Genomic DNA, 24179 nt, shown 5'->3' with positions numbered 1-24179 from the left:
ATTGACTTACTGTGCACTCTTGCATTTTCTTACAAAACATAATTGTTTTCATTTTTGCCTGAAAAGAAGAAATACAAATCAGGATTGTGTTATTTATGCATAAATGTAATTATATTATGATAAACATATTCAAATAAATGAATCAAATAAATGACAGTATCTATAAAAATTCCCAAAGAGAAAATGCATTAGTGCAGTTCCATTTTAGAATGGAGTTTCTATATGGCAACATGGCAATGTTCATATTTTCCCAATTTTCTGCAAAACTATGTTAGATAAAGATGATCAGTTCACAGCAACATCTAATTAACATGCAACAAACAAATCATGACATAGAAGAAACATACCAAAATGTGTTTTAAAGGTAGCTTAAAAACAGCATATTATTGGTTACTTTAAAGACTGCCCTTTTATTTTTAACAATGCATTATGTTTCAGCTTTTTCTGAAAGGTGAGAAAGTGAAAGAAAACTAATTGTAGACATATGGCTACACTGTACCACACAGGGTTACATGAAAATGCAAAATCACAGGATCAGTCAAACAGTATTGAATAAAGATAGCAATCATTCAGACTGAGAGCACAAAGAGAAATGAGTACAAGTTGGACATTTGTGTCTGTTCTTCCACTGGTCCTGTCCCCTGCGGTCTGCATGATTGCTAATGCTGTTTGGAGAGCCTGTTTTCTGAATCACATTAGTGAAATTAGCCCTGGGCTCAGCCAGCAGACCTGTGGCAGAAGAAGTACTGCGTAAAACAAACCAAGCAAGAATGAATCATTGTGATAAGCAATACTGTTCACAATTAGTTTTTCTTTGAACCCTGAATATAGTTCAAAGAAGTAAAACATGTCTTAAATTTAAATGTGAAAATCAAAATTGACCCTATTTATTATCTTAATGCATGTTCCTGGTCCTATTGTCAATGACTCCTCAGAGCATGTTATGCCAAAGAAAAAGTTGGGTTGTCTTCGAAATAATCAAAATCAAACAAAATCCACTTGCTTTGAAACAGCTTTCTTTTTCTACTGATGTCACTGAGGCCATGTGGTCTATTGGATAATTTTAACCTATATCCAAATAGCTGTTTATGAATTATTTTTTAGCAAACTCACTTTTCATGATTCATTCAATTCCTGATCTGGATAAAATCAAGTCTGCCCTATTTTCTGTTTCACTCATAAATATGTCAGATTACGGAAGAAAAATGGGTTGCGAATGGCAAATTCATGACTTTACATCAATGCATAATAATCCTTATTTGAGATTTCCATTTTCTGTATGTTTCTCTCAGTTTTGTGCAACTTTGGGGACGACTCCATCCTGTGCATTTGACTGCATCACTGAGCTGGGCCCTATTTGTAAGATCAATCAAAATTATTGTTATTTTATAATGTTTTTATTTTACGGATACAAACAAATAATGCTTTTTCTATACTAATTATGATACATTTATAGAAATATACAGGTGCATCTCAATAAATTAGAATGTCGTGGAAAAGTTCATTTATTTCAGTAATTCAACTCAAATTGTGAAACTCATGTATTAAATAAATTCAATGCACACAGACTGAAGTAGTTTAAGTCTTTGGTTCTTTTAATTGTGATGATTTTGGCTCACATTTAACAAAAACCCACCAATTCACTATCTCAACAAATTAGAATATTTTGACATGCCAATCAGCTAATCAACTCAAAACACCTGCAAAGGTTTCCTGAGCCTTCAAAATGGTCTCTCAGTTTGGTTCACTAGGCTACACAATCATGGGGAAGACTGCTGATCTGACAGTTGTCCAGAAGACAATCATTGACACCCTTCACAAGGAGGGTAAGCCACAAACATTCATTGCCAAAGAAGCTGGCTGTTCACAGAGTGCTGTATCCAAGCATGTAAACAGAAAGTTGAGTGGAAGGAAAAAGTCTGGAAGAAAAAGATGCACAACCAACCGAGAGAACCGCAGCCTTATGAGGATTGTCAAGCAAAATTGATTCAAGAATTTGGGTGAACTTCACAAGGAATGGACTGAGGCTGGGGTCAAGGCATCAACCACACACAGACATGTCAAAGAATTTGGCTACAGTTGTCGTATTCCTCTTGTTAATCCACTCCTGAACCACAGACAACATCAGAGGCATCTTACCTGGGCTAAGGAGAAGAAAAACTGGACTGTTGCCCAGTGTTCCAAAGTCCTCTTTTCAGATGAGAGCAAGTTTTGTATTTCATTTGGAAACCAAGGTCCTAGAGTCTGGAGGAAGGGTGGAGAAGCTCATAGCCCAAGTTGCTTGAAGTCCAGTGTTAAGTTTCCACAGTCTGTGATGATTTGGGTTGCAATGTCATCTGCTGGTGTTGGTCCATTGTGTTTTTTGAAAACCAAAGTCACTGCACCCGTTTACCAAGCAATTTTGGAGCACTTCATGCTTCCTTCTGCTGACCAGCTTTTTAAAGATGCTGATTTCATTTTCCAGCAGGATTTGGCACCTGCCCACACTGCCAAAAGCACCAAAAGTTGGTTAAATGACCATGGTGTTGGTGTGCTTGACTGGCCAGCAAACTCACCAGACCTGAACCCCATAGAGAATCTATGGGGTATTGTCAAGAGGAAAATGAGAAACAAGAGACCAAAAAATTCAGATGAGCTGAAGGCCACTGTCAAAGAAACCTGGGCTTCCATACCACCTCAGCAGTGCCACAAACTGATCACCTCCATGCCATGCCGAATTGAGGCAGTAATTAAAGCAAAAGGAGCCCCTACCAAGTATTGAGTACATATACAGTAAATGAACATACTTTCCAGAAGGCCAACAATTCACTAAAAATGTTTTTTTTATTGGTCTTATGATGTATTCTAATTTTTTGAGATGGTGAATTGGTGGGTTTTTGTTAAATGTGAGCAAAATCATCACAATTAAAAGAACCAAAGACTTAAACTACTTCAGTCTGTGTGCATTGAATTTATTTAATACACGAGTTTCACAATTTGAGTTGAATTACTGAAATAAATGAACTTTTCCACGACATTCTAATTTATTGAGATGCACCTGTATATTATTAAATATATATTTAAATGAAGTGTAAAAAATGATGACACACATAAAAATGATAAAAAACACAGTGGCGATAAAAAGTATCTGAACCCTTTGTAATTACCTGCATTTATGTATAAATTTGTCTAAAAATCTGGTTTGATCTTCATCTAACTTACAATAATGAACAAACACAATCTGTTTTAACTAATAACACAAAAATTATTGTATTGTTATTTTGCATATTGAATACATCATTCAAACATTCACAGTGTAGGTTGGAAAAAGTATGTGAACCCCTAGGGCAATGATGTAAACAAAAGCTAATTAGAGTCAGAGGTTGGCAAACCTGGCATCCAATTAATGAAACAAGGTTGGAGATGTGGGTTAAAGCTACTTTGACTTATAAAAATCACTCAAACATTTTGAGTTTGCTATTCACAAGAAGCATCTGCTGATATGGACCATGCCTTGCAAAAAAGAGATATTAGAAGACCTACAATCAATAATTCTTGCTTTGCATAAAGCTGGAAAGGGTTACAAAGTTATCTCAAAGAACTTAGATTTTCCTCTGTTCACAGCTAGACAAATTGTCTATAAATGGAGACAATTTAGTACTGAGGCTACACTCCCTAAAAGTGGCCATCCAGCCAAGATGACTCAAAGTGCACACCGCAGAATGCTCAATGAGATAAAAAAAAGAGCCTTAGAGTGACACCTAAAGACTTGAAGGAATCAATGGAACTGGTTAAAATCTCTTTTCATGAGTCTGCTAACTGGAAAACATTAAGCAGGCATGATGTCCATAGCAGGACACCACGAAGGAAGCCGCTGCTTTCCAGCAAAAGCATTGCTGTGCACCAGAAGTTTTCCAAATACCACCTTGATGTTCCACAATGCTACTGGGAAAAAATTTTGTGGACTGATGAAACTAATGTTGAATTGTTTGGGAAGAACACACAGCACTATGTATGGTGTAAAAAGGGCACGACATACCAATATGAAAACATCATCCCAACGGTGAAGTACGGTGGAGGGAGCATCATGATTTAGGGCTGCTTTGCTGCTTCAGGGCTTGGACCGCTTGCCATCATCAAGGGAATAATTAATTCCCAAGTTTATCAAGATGTCCTATAGGATAACGTCAGGGTGCCTGTGCGCCAGCTGAAGCACAGTAGAAAATGGGTGATGCAGCAGGACAATGACCCTAAACATCTAAGTAAATCCACTACAGAATGGCTTTTAAAAAAGTAAATCCACCTTTTGGAGTGGCCCAGTCAGAGCACAGACCTTAACCCAATAGAGATGCTGTGGAATGACCTCAAGAGAGCCGTTCACACCAGAAATCCTAAGAATATGGTTGAGCTGAAGCAGTTCTATAAGGAAGAATGGTCCAAAATTCCTTGTGAACATTGTGCAGGTCTAATCCGCAGCTACCAGAAATGCTTGTTTGAGGTTATTGCTGACAAAGGAGGATTGACCAGTTATAAATCCAAGGGTTCACTTACTTTTCCCCCAGCACTGTGAATGTTTAATGGGATGTGTTCGATAAAGACATGAAAGATTATAATTTTTTGTGTGTTGTTAGCTGAAGCACATTGTGTTTATCTATATTTGTGACTTTGATTAAGATGAGATCACATTTTATGACCAATTAATGCAGAAAAACAGCTCATTCCAAAGGGTTCACATACTTTTTTTGCCACTGTATATAATTTTCTAAATAATGAAAAGCTTTTTTAAATTCAACACATTTTCCTTTCTTTCATCTCAGGTAATGCAAAGAATATCTGGATGCACATTGACGCTGCATATGCTGGCAGTGCATTTATCTGCCCTGAGTTTAGACCTCTCCTGAATGGCGTTGAGGTGAGATAACACTCCAATCCCCATCAAATCCTCACAATGTGTCTTAAACACACTTCACATAGGCTGCTTTTAAAGCCCTGAGAGGCGTGCATGACAACAGAAGAGCAATCTGTGCTGGACTCAATCTATTGATCGCATTACTGTCAGACCAGCAGGTGCGGAGATGTGTGTGCGAATGAGACTATTTAAATGTCACAAATAATGTGAGCTGGCATGAGCGATGTCTTGTGGAATGGGTGGGAAATTAGAGATCCTCAATCGTCCTTTGAGTTGTTGTGGCGCCCAGCTGGGTGTCACTGTGATAAGGGTAAAGTAATTTCCTGAGGCATGGAAAGACCTTTAGATAAGTTCCTTTCTTCTCTCGCTAAAGAAATATCACTGTTTATTAGCAGCATGAGTTCAAACAATGGTGGAGACTGTGCTCCCCTTTAAAGATGATAGTTTTTATTATTGACCTGAATGACAGTGGGCTGCTGTTTGCTGTGTGTTGTTGGTTGCCAGGAAGTGAAAGACAGTCAGAATCCAGCATGGCAACAATCAAAGTATCATGATATCGTCTGCCTGCTTTATTGCAACAGATGGAAAGGATATTGGAAAGGGGAGAGTGAGCAAAAAGATTAGACTTTGAGATAGTGAATCTCTTTGAAGGCTTATTGGACAGATACTGCAGTTGATTTCGAATTGGATGCTTAATATGATTTTTGCATCAGAGTCAACAATAGCTGACCGTGCCAACAGGTACAGTTATGATAGGTGAGTCACCTTTAATTTCGTCCATCCAAATAAAGACAATCCAAATTCATTTTATATTCCAATATATATATATATATATATATATATATATATATATATATATATATATATATATATATATATATATTTTTTTTTTTTTTTTTTACTTTGTATAGTAACTTCATAGTTTTCATAATATAAAATAGAAACTTTATAAATAGGGGATACCAGGGCTGCCCCACCAAGTTGTCACAAGTACTATAGCATTGGTGATGCTGGTTTTAAACACCTATTTAAAACGTAGTTAAGGCAAATTTTAACTGAATGGCTGAACTATGTGAAACGAAAGAGAAGCAACTGAGAAAAATTCACTTGAGCAATATAGGCCAGATTCCCTCAATATATTTAATTATTTAACTTCTGTACCTTTTTTCTTATTTTTATTTATTTTAATTTTCGATATTCACTTACAACTTCCTTTCCTTTCAGTTTGCAGACTCTTTCAACTTCAATCCACATAAATGGCTTCTGGTCAACTTTGATTGCTCTACAATGTGGTAAGTGTTGTTTAGTGACAGTATCAATAAAAATAATGTTTAGTTTATCTTCTTATCACCCACATACAACCTCTCTAAGCAAGCTTTGGGTGGGCTCTATCAGTCGACAGAGAAAACAGTCCAAGCTGCCTTTCTTGTCAGTGCCAGACAAACATAAATGGTTCTTTATTGAGAAAATAAATGGCACAGGAAATGTTACTCTAATGCATAGTATACATACAGTGGGGTCCAGATATCTGATGTTTTACTTCTTTCTTTTTTTATGAAATACAAATTTGCAATGACAAATTATATCATCATCATAATCAGAATTTCTTAGTGTTTGATAGGACCCCCATTTGTTTTAATGACAGCATACTTAAGCTGGAATGGACTCCACAAGTTTGTGCAAAACCTGATGATACATGTTATTCAGCATGATTTGAGAATGTTTCAAAGAGCATCTTGTGAGTATCAATGGAAGCAAGGGAATATGACCTCTTGTACAAAGTAGTCAACATGGTCAATGCCACAAATTTATTTGATTAGTGAACTAGAGATCTGAAAAATAACTCTTTTTTTTTTAATGTGGACTCAAACCTTTGAACCTCATATACAAGTAATCTGTCTTCTGTAATCTGTGTGTACTGTCTGTGCACACATTAACACATACAGTATATACTGCACTTTGTTGATAAAGATGTGATTTCACTAAATATCTCATGTATATCTGCTTTTTGCTATGCCAATATGCTCAAGTAAGGTGTCACATTGGCAATAATGTTTACACAGCCTAACTCTGAGACGATATCAGAGCCTCCTTATTACCTCACTTCCTCATTTTGTGCCCAGTGAATCATTGGGTCATTTTGATGCTTCATTTTTTATTAATTCTGTCTGTGGACCAAATGAATAAACAATTCAGAACAATTATTAACGGTGTTTAACTATCATCGCTATAAGGGGAAATCTTTATTCTTAATCTTGAGGACAACAACACTCGAAACACACACACACACACACACACACACACACACACACACACACACACACACACACACATAGCTATGATTATGAATATTCAAATAACTATATACAGTGTATATATATATATATATACACATACACACTGTAAATGGCAGTGTTATCTTGCAAACTCCGTGAGCAGTGATATGTAGGTCTGTGAATGATTCTGTGTGCAGGGTGAAGAAAAGATCAGATATTATTGGAGCATTTAAGATGGAACCACTTTATCTGAAGCACGATCACCAAGAGTCAGGTGACCAATCAGCACCACACAACACAGCTAAAAACTTCACATTAATTTCTCTGTAGGCCTTGTTCTTGAGATCTTTTATCTTATAAACAGAGTAACATGAATAAAAGACTGAGAGACTTTAGTATGAGGTGTAAAGAGGATTATTTTCATTAATGAGATGTAACGTTTTGTGCTGACAAAGACTCTACGTCACACTGAGGGCTCGATCAGATTATTAAACTTAGTGCTCTGCTGTGTGCTGTAAGCCTCTCGGTGTGCTAGTAAACAACAGCTTTTTGACTCCCTACCCTTACCCCAAACAGAATTAAGAGATATATGTTTTCAGTTTGACAAATATATGTGACATACAAAAGTTATGTTTATTCAATACAGTGGCCCAAAACTTATTTTGGACACTTCAACCTCACTTAAACATGTATTCATTTATAATGTTAGTATATGTTTTTGTACAAAAAAAAAAAAAAAAAGAAAACAGTCATAATATAAACACTCAGTCCAGGCAATCATTAATTGTCCCAATTCATGTGAATCACACAATCAAATTACTACAGTTGTTCTGACTGAATTAAAAATCAAAAACTGAACAAAAGGCAGCATACTGTTACTTCCGAATACTTTGTTTAATTAGGCATACAAGATTTGGTGATACAGTGATGCAATTTTAAGCTGAGAACAGTGAAAATAGTCTAGACTAACACAAGTTGCAAATGAGAAGGGTTAATAAATCTGTATCCAGCTGTATTGGACGGTGTGTTCACCACTAGTGAGTGGCCGCTTCAATACGCATCCAGTGTAATGGGAAATACGGCATGTTCAGACTGCGCACCAGTGGGTGGACCTAAGAGGTGATGATGGCCCCCAAGTGATGTAGAGAAGTCGCAGAAGTAGAGAATGAGCCATTTTTGCAGCTTGGTATCAAATAAAATTATTTTTAGACTAGAAAGCAAGTTTTGAGTTCTGAATATTACTGTATGCATTTATAGGACAATAAACTCTATGTCTAAAGATCAAGGAAAATTTTATTCCTCATGAGCAGTGTTGGAGTAACATTAGATTAGATTTAGATTCAGCTTTATTGTCATTGTGCAGAGTACAGGTACAGAGCCAATGAAATGCAGTTAGCATCTAACCATAAGTGCAAATAGCAATATGTATATATATATTAATTTGCCTACCGTCTATAAGCTGTTTTTAACGACTGTTCCACAGGTGCATGTTCATTAATTGTTTATGGTTCATTGAACAAGCATGGAAAACATTGTTTAAACCCATTACAATAAAGATCTGTAAAGTTATTTGGATTTGTACAAAATTATCTTTAAAATACAGTATCCTGAAAAAGGGACGTTTCTTTTTTTGCTGAGTTTATATAAAGCTTACATGATCAACGTGAACACAATACTCTAATGAGTATAAGTATACATAGCACACTTTTCTATCATATTAAACTATTTTTTTAAGGATACTTTTCAGTATTGAATGGCTTATATGTATATTTATAATCAAAATTTCTCTCGCTTCAACCATCTTGATTTATATTTTTTCTGAGCTCATCACGGTGCATTCTGGGATCGCCTACCTATGGAAAGATACATACGATGATACCTTAGAATTTGGTCAAAACTATATATATCTTGAGACAGCATAATTAAAGTATTAGTTCACCCAAAAATGAAAATTCAGTAATTGTTTACTCACCCCTGTGTTTTTATAACCTTATATAACCCTATATTTTTTTCTTAACATTAAGGGAGAAATTGTGAAAACATTTTGTGCTTAGTGATGCCATACAATGGCAGTTTATGTTGACTACATCTTAAAGCTTCAAAAGAACTGCAAAAGTATAATTCAGAAGTCTAATATATTATACTATGAGACTAATGATTGTTTGAACGTATACGATAAGGTTTGGTGAGAAACGAACCAAAATCTAATATATTATTTAATGAAAATGTTCACTGACCATTGATCTCCTGGGCGCGTTCATGATAGGGCACAAGAGCAACAGATCACGCAGCCACCTCGTGACATTGGGGCGTTCAAGCAAAAACTTGTTTTGTTTATCTAAAAACAGGTCATCCACGGTGATAGCGACAATAAAACAAAACACAGTTGCACACAAAACAGAGAACAGAACTTACTAAACATGTCTGAAGAGTTTGTAGACGAAGAATTGATGCATTTCTATGCCCAGCCGTATTTTTTTAAACGGAGTGCTCGGAAAACAAACAGAAACATAGGAGGCTACAGGCCGCCACAGTCACACCGTGTCCTAACTTGACAGAAAATGACACACAATAAAAGGTATATTTTCTAAGTTAATTCGAGTTTTTTTCCTAACCAGTAGTGACGAGCGATGGTGCATTTTATCGACCGCTTGTTTTCTATTTTCGGCATTGTGCAGGTATCTCAGTCCCCTGTGAACTGGCACTGGTCCAAAAACTTGAAAAAATAAATCTGGGCATAGAAATCCATCAATTCTTCAACTACAAACTTTTCAGAAATGTTAAGTAAGTTCTCTTTTCAGTTTTTTGTGCAGCTGTGTTGTGTTTTTTTGTCACTACTGCTGTACAGGTGACAAACAAAACATGTTTTTTACTTGAATGCCCTAATGTCGTGAGGGGGCTGCGTAAACTGTTGCTCTCATGCCCTATCATGAACGTGCACAGGAGATCAACGATCAGTGAACATTTTCACAAAATAATACATTCGATTTCAGTTTGTTTTGCACCAAACCTTATCATATGCTTTCATAACAATAGTGCCATTACTTGGATCTTACGGGCCCCTCCTTCAGGGACCTTGGTAATTTTTCATTGCCAGTTGGGCCCACAGTCGTTTTTTTTATAGTTCTTTTTGGTCGAGCTTCGCGGGCCCCCTCTCATCCCGGGCCCTAGGGTGGCTGCCCACCCTGCCCTCCCTGTAGTTACGCCCCTGCATAATAATCATGAGTCTCAAGGAACAATTTATTAGACTTCAGAATTATACTTTTGCATTATTTTGAAGCTTGTCACCATAAACTGCCATTGTATTACATCACTGAGCACAACATTTTTTCACAATTTCTCCCTTTGTGTTAAGAAAAAGAAAGTCATATAGGGTTATAACAATACAGAGTTGAGTAAACAATGACTGAATATTCATTTTTGGGTGAACTATCCCTTTAAGATACCTACCTTTTGAAACAGCCTTTGCGTCGGGAGTGTGCCTGTGATGTCATAAACTGCTGCCTCCAGAGGAAGTGTTGGAACAGACCCAATGTGTCTTAAGTGTCTGAATACTTTTTCTGGCCACAGTATTGACATCATGATGCCACTTCAGAAAATCCCATCCTTTCCCATTATCTTTCATCTGGACCTCCACTAGTTCTGCTAGTTTCCTCAAAGCTGTCAACCAGTTAGCTGCCTGTTGCATGTTGGCCATTTAAATGTGGCTAAACAAAGGCAGTTTCTCTGGTGATGTGTCTGTGGGCAGTGTGCAGCTGTACAGATGATTGTAATTGTGCTGACAGCAAGACAAAAGAGCAGCCCTGTCTCTCAACCCACACACACACATACGCATACACATCTTAAAGCCATTTCCATCATGAACAACTTCCTGATTAAATTACCAAAAGGCTTGACCAGATGGATGAAAAAAGACCCATGTTAGTCTTGAGCATTTTATTGCATATTATCTTTAAAGAATCATGTTTGTGCTTTTCTATTCAAATGTGCCCATGGCATTATTTACACCTGAGTTTACTGAGCTACCTTGTTTAAACCACACATAGAAGTGCAGAGCAAATGTAAGCTGGTTAAGCTTCAGCTGCTGATTGTGTTGAATTATCATAGAATGTTTTCTGCCCTGCATGAATTAGTGCTATATTACATCACTGTTTAAGTTTTATATGTATGATATGACTAAATATAGATTTACTCTTCTGTATTCACAGGTATTGTTACAGATTATAGAGTAAGTATACTGCTTGAAAAATGTGAAGTAATATTATAGTCATTGGTTTAGTTTAATGATGTTCTCCAAACCTATAAAATGTGGTAGCAGTGTCAGAAATGAACTATTTTTATAACAGTAAGAGGTAGTTTTTGCTGCCTTTTCATGTGCTTTTTATATAATTATTATTATTTTACTTTTTTAAAGGTATTTTTTTCTAACCATATGAAACATATAGTGTGCCATTCATTTATGTCAAACACTTCAAATAAATCAATTACAGTAATTTAAATACATCCTTTATCTGCTTTTTATAATTAGGTATGGCTGTTAATTATAAAATCAAATCAACAAATACAAAAGTTTCTTTAAATAATGCACAAGGTACTGTATCTTAAAGGAATAGTTCACACAAAAATTAAATTTCTCTCATCATTCACTCACCCTCATGCCAATCCAGATGTGTATGACTTTCTTCTGCTGAACACAAACAAAGATTTTTACAAGAATATCTCAGCTCTGTAGGTCCATACAATGCAATTGAATGGTGGCCCGAACTTTAAAAAAAAAAAAAAAAAAAAAGGCAGCATAAAAGTAATCCATATGACTCCAGTGGTTAAATCTGATCACTTATGCGATAAGATCAAACAGATAATTATTTAAATCTTGTTTTACTGTAAATGTCCACTTTCACTTTCAAATTAGAAATGTGAAAGTGGAGATTTATAGTTAAAAAGGACTTCAATATAGTAATAATAATAAAAAACTTTATTTTATAGAGCGCCTTTAAAAGCAGCTTCTCAATGCGCTGTACACAAAATAAGCAGTACATAGCACAATCAAAAAATAAAAGTAAACATTAGCAAGCAAATGCTAGTTTAAAAAAGTATGTCTTGAGTTGAGCTTTAAAAATGTCATAGGTCTGAGCTTCCCTAAGTTCTAGAGGAAGAGAGTTCCAAAGGGTAGGAGCATAGACAGAAAAAGCCCTGTCACCCATAGATTTTAAGCGGGTTTGTGGAACAGTCAACAAATTAGACTGTGAGGAGCGCAGTCTGCGATTTGGGGTGTAAGGGATTAACAGTGCAGATAAATAGTAAGGAGCCAAGTCGTGTAAAGCTTTGTATGTCAGCATCATAAATTTAAAATAGACACGGAAACTGACCGGGAGCCAGTGCAAGGACTCCAATACAGGAGTAATATGATTGCTTGTCCTGGTCCCAGTCAGGATCCTGGTGGCAGAGTTTTGTACATATTGGAGCTTACTGAGTGTGGATTTAGAAACTCCGGCTAAAAGGGCGTTACAGTAATCTATCCGAGAGACAACGAATGAGTTTATCAGCTTTTCAGCTACAGAGAAATTTAGCATTGGGCGCAATCTTGCTATATTTCTGAGGTGAAAAAAGGATGCTTTAACAAAAGCTCTGTACAAAAGAATCAAATGTAAGACTGGTATCAAAAATGACTCAAAGGTTCCCATTTTACTTTGAGTCTCCAAAACAAATGTCAAATGTTAGCTAACAGATTACACACACACACACACACACACACACAAAGAAGAGGAATTTATTGCATGGGTTTGAGTGCCCCATATTTTAAATATCTGGGGCAGTTTGTTACTTTAGTTAAAATGTTTGCCCAGAGCCATGGTTCATTTCTGACTGTCTGTATGAATTGCTCATATAGAAGTTCTGTTCTGATAGTGTGCCTTATCATCTGTTATATTTCTATAATTAAGTAGCTTTAAGAGCTTTTTGAGTATCCTGTGAAGATGCCAGTAAACTATATTATTTAATCTGTGTTCAAAAATTCTTTCTATAGGAATAAATGGGTATTTGAGTCTGTATAGGTGATAATCTTATATGCATTTTCCTGGTGCACTGGTTTGTGTCTGTGATTCATGTGTACCTTATGTATGCGTGTACAGTTCAGATGTCATGTCTAATCTAATCTTCCTTCAGCACTGGCAGATCCCGTTGGGTCGTAGGTTCCGCTCTCTGAAAATGTGGTTTGTGTTCCGCATGTATGGACTCAAAGGTCTGCAAGCATACATCCGTAAGGTAACTGCCTATAACCCATGCTGTCAGTCAAGTTAGCCCTAGCAATCACATCTTATTTGGTTCCACAGTCGATTTAGTATGACGCAAATTATCATTTAGATGATGTTCTGTGCTTGCACTAGGCAGTCTGATCCAGAGTCTATATTTGTTGTATTAAAGGTGAAGTGCATCATTTTTTATGTTAAAATACTTTCTTGTATCTCAGCTTAATATGCAGAGACAACTATAGGTAAACTGTTCGTATGGTGTTTCCACATGTATCTGTTTGAGCATCAGATCAGCTCGACACAGCAACTTTGCCTCAACAATGCGCAAACAAATGGTGCGAGTTTAGGGCGAGACTATCATTATTAGCCATATTTTGAAAATTCCCATGTGCTACTGGCACAGAAATTACTTCAAGTTTAAGAAATACAGTATGAGCAAAATGTGTTCTGCACTTAGTTCCCCTATTTTTATATATATATATATATATGTTTAACAAACCATGTTTAACTATTACATTGTTTTTCATCAACTTTTTGTTTTTTAAACATTTTGTTTTAAAATGTATGTTTATTACAATTTGTTTACTCAAATGTAAGAGGTTTTATAGTGGTAATTTAGATGCCTTGTAATTAAGAGGTCAGGCGCCAGACATTTCAGTGGTAAATTTGTGGTCATATTTGAAGTGCTGGTCAGTAGCTATGGCAATAACTGTCAGAGAATGAGGAAATTGTGTGGTCAAATTTGATTCCTGTTATCAGTGCTGATTAATTTAAATGTACAGAGGACAATCTGTTTTTACATAAATACATGAACAGTCACTAATTTGGTAGTCTGAGCAAGTTTTATTATAATCTACAGACTGCTACCTGCTGGTGTGAAAGTGAACTTCCACTATGTACATGCTTAGAGGAATAGTTCACCCAACAAATGAAAATGCTTTCATTATTTAGTCACATTCATGACATTAAAAACCTTTATGCTGTTGTTTTTACAAACAGTAAAATGAGAATTTTTTAAGAATCTTTACCAGTGGCGGTCCGTGACAGAATTCAAAGAGGCAAATATATAAATTATTATTGAAAGGTCAAACCAATAAAAGATTGCAGTTGGTCTAAATATAATGCATTATGATATGATATATGATATATATATATATATATATATATATGCTAGTAATTATGCTTCTGTACACAGATGAGTCCTCAAATATACAGTACTGTGCAAAAGTTTTAGGCACTTAAGATGTTTCACAAAAACATTTGTCTTAAGATGGTTTTTATATCTTCAGCTTTAGTGTGTCAATAGGAAAAATACATTTTAGACTCCCAAACATTACTTTTGCAAGCAGAAAAGATTGGAATAGAAGAACAGGGAGCTCTGCAAGAGATGGCATGACCCCCACAGACCCCTTCCTGAACATCGTGTCAGTCTGAGATTACATAAAGAGACAGAATCAGTTGAGACAGCCGAAATAGATAGAAGAACTGTGTTGAATTCTCCAAGAAGCTTGGAACATCCTATCTGCCAACAACCAAGAAAACTGTGTCCAGGTGTAAGTAGGAGCACTGCTGCTGTTTTAAAGGCAAAGGTGGTCACACCAAATATTGATTTAGCTTTATGTTTACTGGACTTTGTATGATGTTAATTGATATATGAAAACTATTTATGTCATTATTTTTGAAGACATCCTCACTATGCAACATTTTTCCCAAATGCCTAAAATTTTGCACAGTACTGTATATATGATCATGTCGTTCAGTCTTTCAAATGTTTTTAGATCTTCCAACAATTTTTATTCCATCGATATTTTGGCATATTTTAAAGTTTCTCTTCATCTGTCACGTTATCAACAAGCAGGCTTGATGAAGCGTAAACGTGATACTGAAAGCTGATTGGCTTGAATGATAACCTCTGATAATGATTGGTTTTGAACGCGGAAGGCGGCAAATGTAATTTTGCCTCCGTTTGTCCTTTTTTGGACACTTTTTAAATGAAAGCAGATGACATGTCGCTATTTGAATATCCATTTTGATTGGTCAGTTTACTAATGAGAGGAGACTTTATGCCGTAAGCCTCCTCTGGCATTCATACAGTAATTTAAACTCATCTGTCTACTGCGCATGGAAGAAAAATAAATTAAATTTTTTTTCATTAAAGGCATCTGAGTTGTGCATGTTAGTAGGTAAACTGATTAAAACAACGTTCATTTTGAACATATTTTTGACCAGCCGCCGCTGATCTTTACCATAAAATGACAACTTCTGTCAACTTCAAAAGGACTAAACAGCACTATAAAAGATGTCTATACAATTTGTGCACTTTATTCCCAGCCTTTAGAGGCCATTTGATAGCTTTTTGTAATGAACAGACCTAAATTTAAGTCATTATTCACTAATAGTCGTCCCAACTGCCATAGCGCACAATTAATATATGGCGCTGGTATGCGTGTCACCAGTGGCAGCTTCAAGATTTTTTTTTGTTGGGGGTGCTGGGAGGGAGGGGGTTTAATGGTTCAGAGAAGGTGCTAATAAAAGAATACAATTGTGTAATAAATGCATATACTGCAGTTATAAACTCGTATCTAAACACCATGCAGTTTCAGCCATCTAGCATTGTTTAGATTGTGCAGCTCCTAAAAAGATGTGCTGTGCATTAATTTTTCTTAATGGTATTCCACTTTGCCCAGCTCAGGACACAGCCTAAAATTGTTTACTGTTGTTAGTAATATAGCTCATCAACTATGACACTCCCAAATTAATACTTTAACACACACACACACACACACACACACACACACACACACACACACAATGCAGACATATGCATAACTAAAATATGAAATATTTTGCCTTTTGATTACCTTCACCTATACAGTACTTGTCACTTGTTTCTCACGACAGCAGCATGAAACACAGCTGTCACTTTCGTAAATCATTCAAGCTAAGACTGATAATCGGGACAAAAGGTGTTCTGACTGTCCCTCTGTCAGGACATGGGACTCATAATACTAGGACTGTCCAGGTTTTATCGTGTCGTCTGGTCAGAAATGTTTCAATTAGTAAAGGGGGGCTTGACTGAAAAAGTTTGGGAACCACTGGTTTAGATGCTTATAATTACAGAATTTCCTTAGCAGAAAGGGCTGGAATATTTGAATGCTCCCATTATAATATAATGGGACTTGCGCAGCTTCATTCATATAGTAGAAGCAATCTATAAGGTCACATTTAGAGCATGTATAATCTGAATTATCTAGCCAGCTAGACTCTTCCTAGCAAACTTTCAAGTAGTTGACAAAAATTTCATTCACCTACCAGAGATAAAATGTGTGCTACATATCCTACAGTTGTTAGTACTGCACATATTCATCTTGCTTTACTGCTTCACTTCCTGAACATCAGGCTCAACAGAGGCTGTCAACTTGTGTTAATGTCATCCTCTAAACTATTTTGAGGTGTGTCTTAATTCCATGGTCTTTTGCTTCAGATTAGATAGTGCTCCATTGTGTTCGATGTTGGTGATCAACTTCAAATGATCGCTAATGCGCACCTTTAATTGAGTACATAGTCTAATTGACACCTCCCCCCAACGCGTCAGGTTTGAAGACAATTATGTATGATCATGAGACTCACAAGAACCAATGTGTTTTCAAGCCAATGTTTACACAAGTCATTTGCTGATTTAAAATGAATTATTGCTCATCATTCAGATTTTTATGGATGACGAACATTCAGCTCAAACAAAACTTGCATTGGTTGTGTCTGATCTATTGGGTTGGTGGCAGTATTTAGGATCAGCATTGAGCAAGCTACTCAAAATGCAGCAAGCTAAAATACTGTACCAACTTCTTGACAGATAAAAGTTAAGCTTTGCTGAAAGCTACACTTTAAAAAGTAGCTAGTTACACAAGCTACATGGCAAAAGTAGCTTGCTAAATTTAAGCAACTTATTTTTTTTTTCTGAACCAGATGCACAAATTATACTGTCATAGAAAAAGCATCTAAAAGACTAATTCACATGACAGTACAGTATTCAGTATGGTCTAATATAAAATATATTTAAATGTAAAAAAAAAAAACAATATGTAAATTCATATTTTTACATGCCACATACACAGCCCCATATGCGTTATATGTGCAGTCCTTTTGTTCCATTTTTTACGTTTTATTAATGTAAAATAAGCTACGGCTGAGGATATATTTTGGATGGAAAGATCGATCCTAAAGTATCGATACGTACATCCGATACTGATGATGTATAGAGAATATCAATCCTCACATACAAATATGAATTCTAAAGTTGTATTTTTAACTAGTGATATTGTTATTATTTTTTTATTTTTCCCCCAATTTGGAATGCCCAATTCCCAATGCTCTTTAAGTCCTTGTGGTGGTGTAGTGACTGGGTGGCAGAGGATGAATCTCAGTTGCCTCCACGTCTGAGACCATCAATTTGCGCATCTTATCAAGTGGCTTGTTGAGTGCGTTGCCGCGGAGACATAGCGCATGTGGAGGCTTCATGCCACTCTCTGCGGCATCCACGTGCAACTCACCACGCGCCCCACTGAGAGCAAACCACATTATAGTAACCACAAGGAGGTTACCCCATGTGACTCTACACTCCCTAGCAACCGGGCCAATTTGGTTGCTTAGGAAGCCTGACTGGAGTCACTCAGCATGCCCTGGATCACTCGAACTCGTGACTCCAGGGGTGGTAGTAAGCGTCTTTACTCACTGAGCTACCCAGGCCCCTATTATTAAGGTTTTACTAGAAATACCATGGTTACAATATGGCTACTGTCACTGATCTATAATATACTGTAGATACAGTGTAAAGATCACTACTGTAGTAAAACCATGGTTAATTTTCATAAGGTAAAACAAAACAGTTATATATATTTTCACAGTAATAATTTTCCATTTTATGCCAAAAAAAAAAAAAAAAGGGATTTTAAAAATAAGTTAAAATGACCCATTTTATCCCAAGAATTTGCAATAAAAAAAATTAAAATAAAATAATTTAAAAAATTAATTAAACTGAGGTATCATACCAGTGATATTGGCCTTGACTGTACTTGGTATCAGATTGAAAAGAAAATAAGTGGTATCGGCCATCCCTAGGATATAATTCATATTTCACAACAATTTCCATGTACCCAATGTATTTTCAAACAATGTTGTTGCGTCATATTTTTACACACATTAGCTGTCTGTATCTCATATATAAAATGCATTGTTCATCTCTTTTAGCATGTAGGACTGGCCAAAGTGTTTGAGTCTTTGGTGAGAGCTGATCAGCGCTTTGAGATCTGTGCTGATGTTGTGCTGGGCCTTGTCTGCTTTAGGCTCAAGGTAAGACTAAAACACTCTCTCCACAGAAACAAAATATCTTCCAGTGGTTAGAATAGATTGACTGAGTGGTGGTTAACCACTCGGTTTATATATATATATATATATATATAAATATAAAAAATAGGACATATAACATAGAATGGCGTGTGTAAATGGGCAAGTGGTAATATATGTGCAAGGTAGGGGTATGTACAATTATTTAATTAAATATGAGTGAATTTACATAAGTACATGACATATTTATACATTATTGCACTATGGTTGTCCTGAAGGCAGTTTAATTGTTCATGTGGTAAATGGCCTGAGAGTAAAAACTGTTCTTGTGCCTGGTTGTCTTATCACAGAGTGCTCTGTAGTGCCGGCCAGAGGGCAACAGTTCAAAAAGGGAGTGGGCAGGGTGTGTGTGGTCCAGAGTAATTCTGCACATTTCCTCACTCTGGAGACGTACAGGTCTTGGAGGGTGGGCAGGGGGGCATCAATAATCCTTTCAGCAGTCCTGACTGTCCGTTGTAGTAACCAAACCAGACAGTTATAGATGTACACAGGACAGACTCAAATGATGGCTGAGTAGAACTGAGTCAGCATCTCCAGTGGCAGGTTGAACTTCCTCAACTGGCAAAGGAAGTACAACCTCTGCTGAGCCTTCTTCACAATGGAGTCTATGTGGGTGTCCCACTTGAGGTCCTGAGAGATGGTATCTCCAATGTTTTGAACATGTTCAGCTCAAGGTTGTTTTGACCACACCAGACAGCCAGCTGTTCAACCTCCCATCTGTATGCAGACTCGTCACCGTCACAGATGAGGCCAATGACCGTGGTGTCATCTGCAAACTTCAGGAGCTTGATAGGTGTCCTTTACAGTGCAGTCATTCATGTTCTGTCAGAAAGCTGTTGATCCACTGGCAGATTGTGGTTGGCAAGGAGAGCTGGGTCAGTTTGGTTGAGAGAAGATCAGGCATGATGGTATTTAAGGCTGAACTAAAGTCCAAAAATAGGATCCCAGGTCTGTCGAGGTGTTCTAGGATATAATGCAGTTCCATGTTGACAGCATCATCCACAGACCTGTTTGCTCAGTAAGCAAACTGAAGGGGGTCTAGCAGGGGTCCAGTGATGTCCTTCAGGTAGGCCAAAACCAGTCTCTCAAATGACTTCATGACCACAGAAATGAGAGTGACAGGTCTGTAGTCATCAAGTCCTGTGATTTTTTTGGGGGGGACCGGAATGATGGTGGAGTGTATGAAGCAGCAGGAAACTTCACACTGCTCCAGTGATCTACTGAAGATCTGTGTGAAGATGGGGGCCAGCTGGTCAGCGCAGACATTCAGACAGGCAGGTGAGACACCGTCTGAGCCTGAAGATTTCCTAGTCTTTTGTTTCCAGAAGACCCGGCATACATCCTCATCATTGACCATAAGTGCAGGTTGAGGGGGGTTCCAGGAGGTGTTGGTGTGTGTGTGAAGTGAAGTGAAGATCAGAGCGGGGGAGGGTATGAGACTGGGCTTTTCAAACCTGCAATAAAACACATTCATTTCATCAGCCATTTGTTGATTCTCTACAGAGCGAGGGGGTGATGTTTTGTACTTGATGTCCTTCAGGCCTCTCCACACAGATGCAGGATTGTTGGCTGAAATCTGTTTTTTCAGCTTTTCAGAGTAGCTTCTTTTAGCCACTCTGATTTCCTTAGTCAGTGTGTTTCAGCCTGGTTGCACACTGTGTTATCCCACTTCTGTAAGCATCCTCATTGGCATGACAAAGCTGTCTGAGTTTTACTGTTTCCATGGTTTATTGTTATTGAATGATAAAAATGTCCTAGTAGGGATGCACATATTCTAACAGAAACACATATATGATGTCACAGTATCTGTGAGCTCGTCCAGGTCTATGGCTGCAGCCTCAAAAACAGTCCAATCAGTGCAGTCAAAGCAGGCCTGTAGTTCCAGCTCTGCTTCATTAGTCCATCTCTTTACAGTCCTTACTACAGGCTTAGCTGATTTAGTTTCTACTTGTAGGTCGGGATAAGATGAACCAGACATTGATCAGAGAGTCCTAAAGCTACACGTGGGAGAGAGCTATATGCATCCTTTACAGTGCTGTAGCAGTGGTTCAGTATATTTCTTTCTCTGTTCGGGCATGTGATGTGTTGTTTGTATTTTGGCAGTTTATGGATAAGGTTAGCTTTATTATCCCAGAATAATGATAAGAGTGTCTGGGTGTTGTTGCTCCATGTCTGTGAAGTGATCAGCTAGCTGTTGCAATGCTGCATTCACGCATGCTTGTGGCGGGATGGTCACACTCGCCAGAATAAACAAGGAAAACTCCCGTGGTGAGTAGAAAGGCTTACAGATGATGAACAGCGCTTCTAAATTAGGACAGCATCTTCTTCAATGCTGTTACATCTGTACACCAACTTTTGTTGATGTAAAAGCATGTTCCACCACCTCTCGTTTTACCCGATCCGCAAACGCGATCCGTTCTGAACAGCCGGAAGCCCGGCAGATGTAGCGCACTGTCCGGGATGGCTTCATTCAGCCAGGTTTCCTTGAAACACAGAGCAGCAGAGAGTTCATCCCTTTAAAAGCACCACAGAACAAAATATTAAACTCACTAGTTTGTTGTTGGATGACTAGAGAAACATTCTGTCCCATCTGTAGGATGTATATGATGTCTGTCTGCATGTTTGCTTCACATCCATCTTCTTCAGTAACCCTCAGTCATTCAAATGCTCCCAAACAGCCAATTTAAGTCACTTTTTCAAAGGATAAGTGTCTTTTGTTATATTTTGTAGTTCGCGTGTACCAAGCACAATGCAGACACCATCCGTAACCATAGAAATGGCTGCACTAACTACCCAGGCACAAGAACAAGAGATTTTCACATTTAGGCTTACACTGAAAAAACTATTTCATATCATATGTTCATATATTATATACAGTACATTATATTTTTTCCTTGTGTAAATAACAAATGTAATGGTTTTTAACCGTAGATTCTAGATTCTTATGGTTAAATTAACCATGACATTTTTAATCACAGTTAATAGTGAAACCGTATAATTATGACATCCCTAATCACGACTAAAACAGCAGATTATTACTTCGTAAACACTTGTTCCTCACACAATGCTATCTTATGACATCAAAACATTTTTACTATAGCACATGACTTGTAAGGTGATACATTTTAACATTTACAAGCTTGTTCAGTAAAATTGCTGAAAATTGCAGTAGATCAACTGATCGATGCAAAAGGCTGGGGTATGAGTCCTTAATAGCATGCAAGTCGGCACGTGAGCCAAAAATGTCATATAAGCACCACCAAAAAATGTGGTTGTCTCAATGTCACATTCGCTTTTTTTTTTTGACACTATCGTTTAGGTTTAGGTTAAAGGTTTAGGGTATGGGAGGTAGGTAGGTTATCTTGATTTGAAACTCAATAAAGCATTAAATGTAAAAACCTCATTTGTTTTGGAGACAATTTAACTCGCTTTTAGCGCCACACAGTGGACATTTCATCTTGGACCTGCCGCAGTACGCTTAAGGAGCAACGTAATATAATTTTGCAATAATGTTGCTACATGCATTTTTTTGTTTGTTTTTTTTGTTTTTTTTTTATGAGATCAGGCTTGTAAATACTTAAAATGCAACACTATACCAGTCATCCACTAAATATCTAACAGGGTCTCGCCAGTGGTACTTGGCCTGAAAAAGGTTAAAGTTCCCTGCCATGATGCAATGGTAAACAAGTTTAATTAAGAGGTTTTGGTGAATCAAATTAATTTTTTATAAACAGTGATTCAACGTCCATTTACTTTTCTATGATTCTAAAATAAATGCAATGTTTATTTATTATTTTGCTGGTTGATTTTCTTAAATCAGTGCATAAGTAGTCATATCTAATTATAATGCAGTGCTAAATGTGTTGGATTTGACTGTCATACGTTTTAGTCACAATATCCTTAATGAGCTGTGCATTAACCTCTACAGGGCTCGAATGAATTAAATGAAACTCTGTTGAAGAGGATCAACAGTGCACGTAAGATTCATCTGGTACCATGCCAACTGGCAGGAGAGTTCGTGCTGCGGTTTGCAGTGTGTGCACGTACTACTGAGTCACGGCATGTTCAGGAAGCCTGGTGCCACATCAGTCACCTGGCATCAGAGCTGCTTCAGGAACTGCCCCACTGACCACTGGGCATGTTAATGAGTCCAGTGAGCAATCTGTATCACGCCTGCTAACCACACTGTCTTTATTTTCACACCACTGCTGTGATTCTTTCTGCTATTTAGTGTCAATGTGTGTTTGTGTGTGTCACAAAGTTGTGTCTTAAAGAACTTGATAATATGTGTCACCCTTCAGTGAGAAAAAAAGTTGTGTACTTGAAAATGAGTCCGTACTCAAAATCAAATATGTTTGTCTCCTCTTGAATAGAGTGAAAAGAAAGATTTCAGACTATTTTACTAGTGCAATTGCCTTATTTTTTCAGGTGTCAACATACTGTAACACAGTAAATAAAAACATTTACTGAGTGCACCTTTAAACTTACACACTAGTGATGTAGATGGTTAAACAATTAACTAGAATTAACAACTGTAATGTTATCGGTAAAAAATCTATTTGTGTTTATTAAATATGTTTATTGTTTGACAATAAACAACCAGTGAGGTATAAATTGATGGGTGTATTATGTATGGTAAGTTACATTTGTACACGTAAGGCGTAAACCACTGGAAATAAAGTGTAGAGCTAAAATGAAAGTGAAGTGGTGGGGATTTTGATTCATCTCAGTGACTAGAGTTTTTTGAATCTGTTCACCAAAAATAATTTTTCATATTCGTTTATTGATTCGTTCATTGACCATTTCTGCAAATTATGCCTTTACACCAGTAGGTGGCGATAAATGACCATCTTTTACGTTTTGATCAAGTAACTGAATTGAACCAAAAGCAAAGTCATTCACGACCCAAACAGCTCATTCAACCTTTCATAGCACACTCACTCTGATGTTTAACTCTCACAGCATCGCCAACTGAAGTTGCTATGTACATTCAAGCACCAGAGTAAGCAAAGAAACTGTAACCGTGCCAAATGGTCCAGTTCACAGTTTCGTAACGAGAATCGTTTGGCTCGATGATGGAAAAGCGGCTACTGCAATGCATGTTCAGTCACTTTTATCCATGATTCATCCTGCCATTATTAACAGTTAAATAATAGTCATTATTTCAGCTAGTTGTTCACAAGGGTTCGCACGCACAAAGTGACATCATCGTGGCCATCGCCTAGCCTTCGTGAGGCATGCCAAAAAAAAAACTTTTCACACAGTGCTCCAATGCCATTGGACGACTTTGAGGAAAAGGGCAGGGCAGATGTACCTGTGCTTTTGAGGCAGGGTAAAACTACTGCAAGTAATTTTGAAAGG

The 24179-nt window shown here is 37.1% G+C and overlaps 1 protein-coding gene across 2 annotated transcripts in view; it reads left to right on the top strand.

The window, feature by feature from the left end:
* ddc (dopa decarboxylase) overlaps positions 1–23547 on the top strand; it is a 35231-nt gene extending 11684 nt beyond the window's left edge. The window contains exons 7-14 of one of the 2 annotated variants that reach the window (XM_051720139.1): positions 1293–1359; positions 4797–4891; positions 6113–6180; positions 7362–7438; positions 11373–11392; positions 13330–13428; positions 18663–18764; positions 22747–23547. In XM_051720139.1, coding sequence (XP_051576099.1) covers positions 1293–1359; positions 4797–4891; positions 6113–6180; positions 7362–7438; positions 11373–11392; positions 13330–13428; positions 18663–18764; positions 22747–22947 — 729 coding nt within the window. In that variant the 3' untranslated portion in view covers positions 22948–23547. The remainder of the gene's footprint in view (positions 1–1292; positions 1360–4796; positions 4892–6112; positions 6181–7361; positions 7439–11372; positions 11393–13329; positions 13429–18662; positions 18765–22746) is intronic. The other variant, XM_051720137.1, reaches the window with a different exon arrangement.
* The last annotated feature ends 632 nt before the right edge of the window (positions 23548–24179 follow it).

The sequence above is a fragment of the Myxocyprinus asiaticus genome, chromosome 16 (assembly GCF_019703515.2).
Source record: "Myxocyprinus asiaticus isolate MX2 ecotype Aquarium Trade chromosome 16, UBuf_Myxa_2, whole genome shotgun sequence".
Classification (NCBI taxonomy): domain Eukaryota; kingdom Metazoa; phylum Chordata; class Actinopteri; order Cypriniformes; family Catostomidae; genus Myxocyprinus; species Myxocyprinus asiaticus.
The sequence above is the reverse complement of the archived record's forward strand: the minus strand, read 5'-3'. Positions and strand labels throughout refer to the sequence as shown.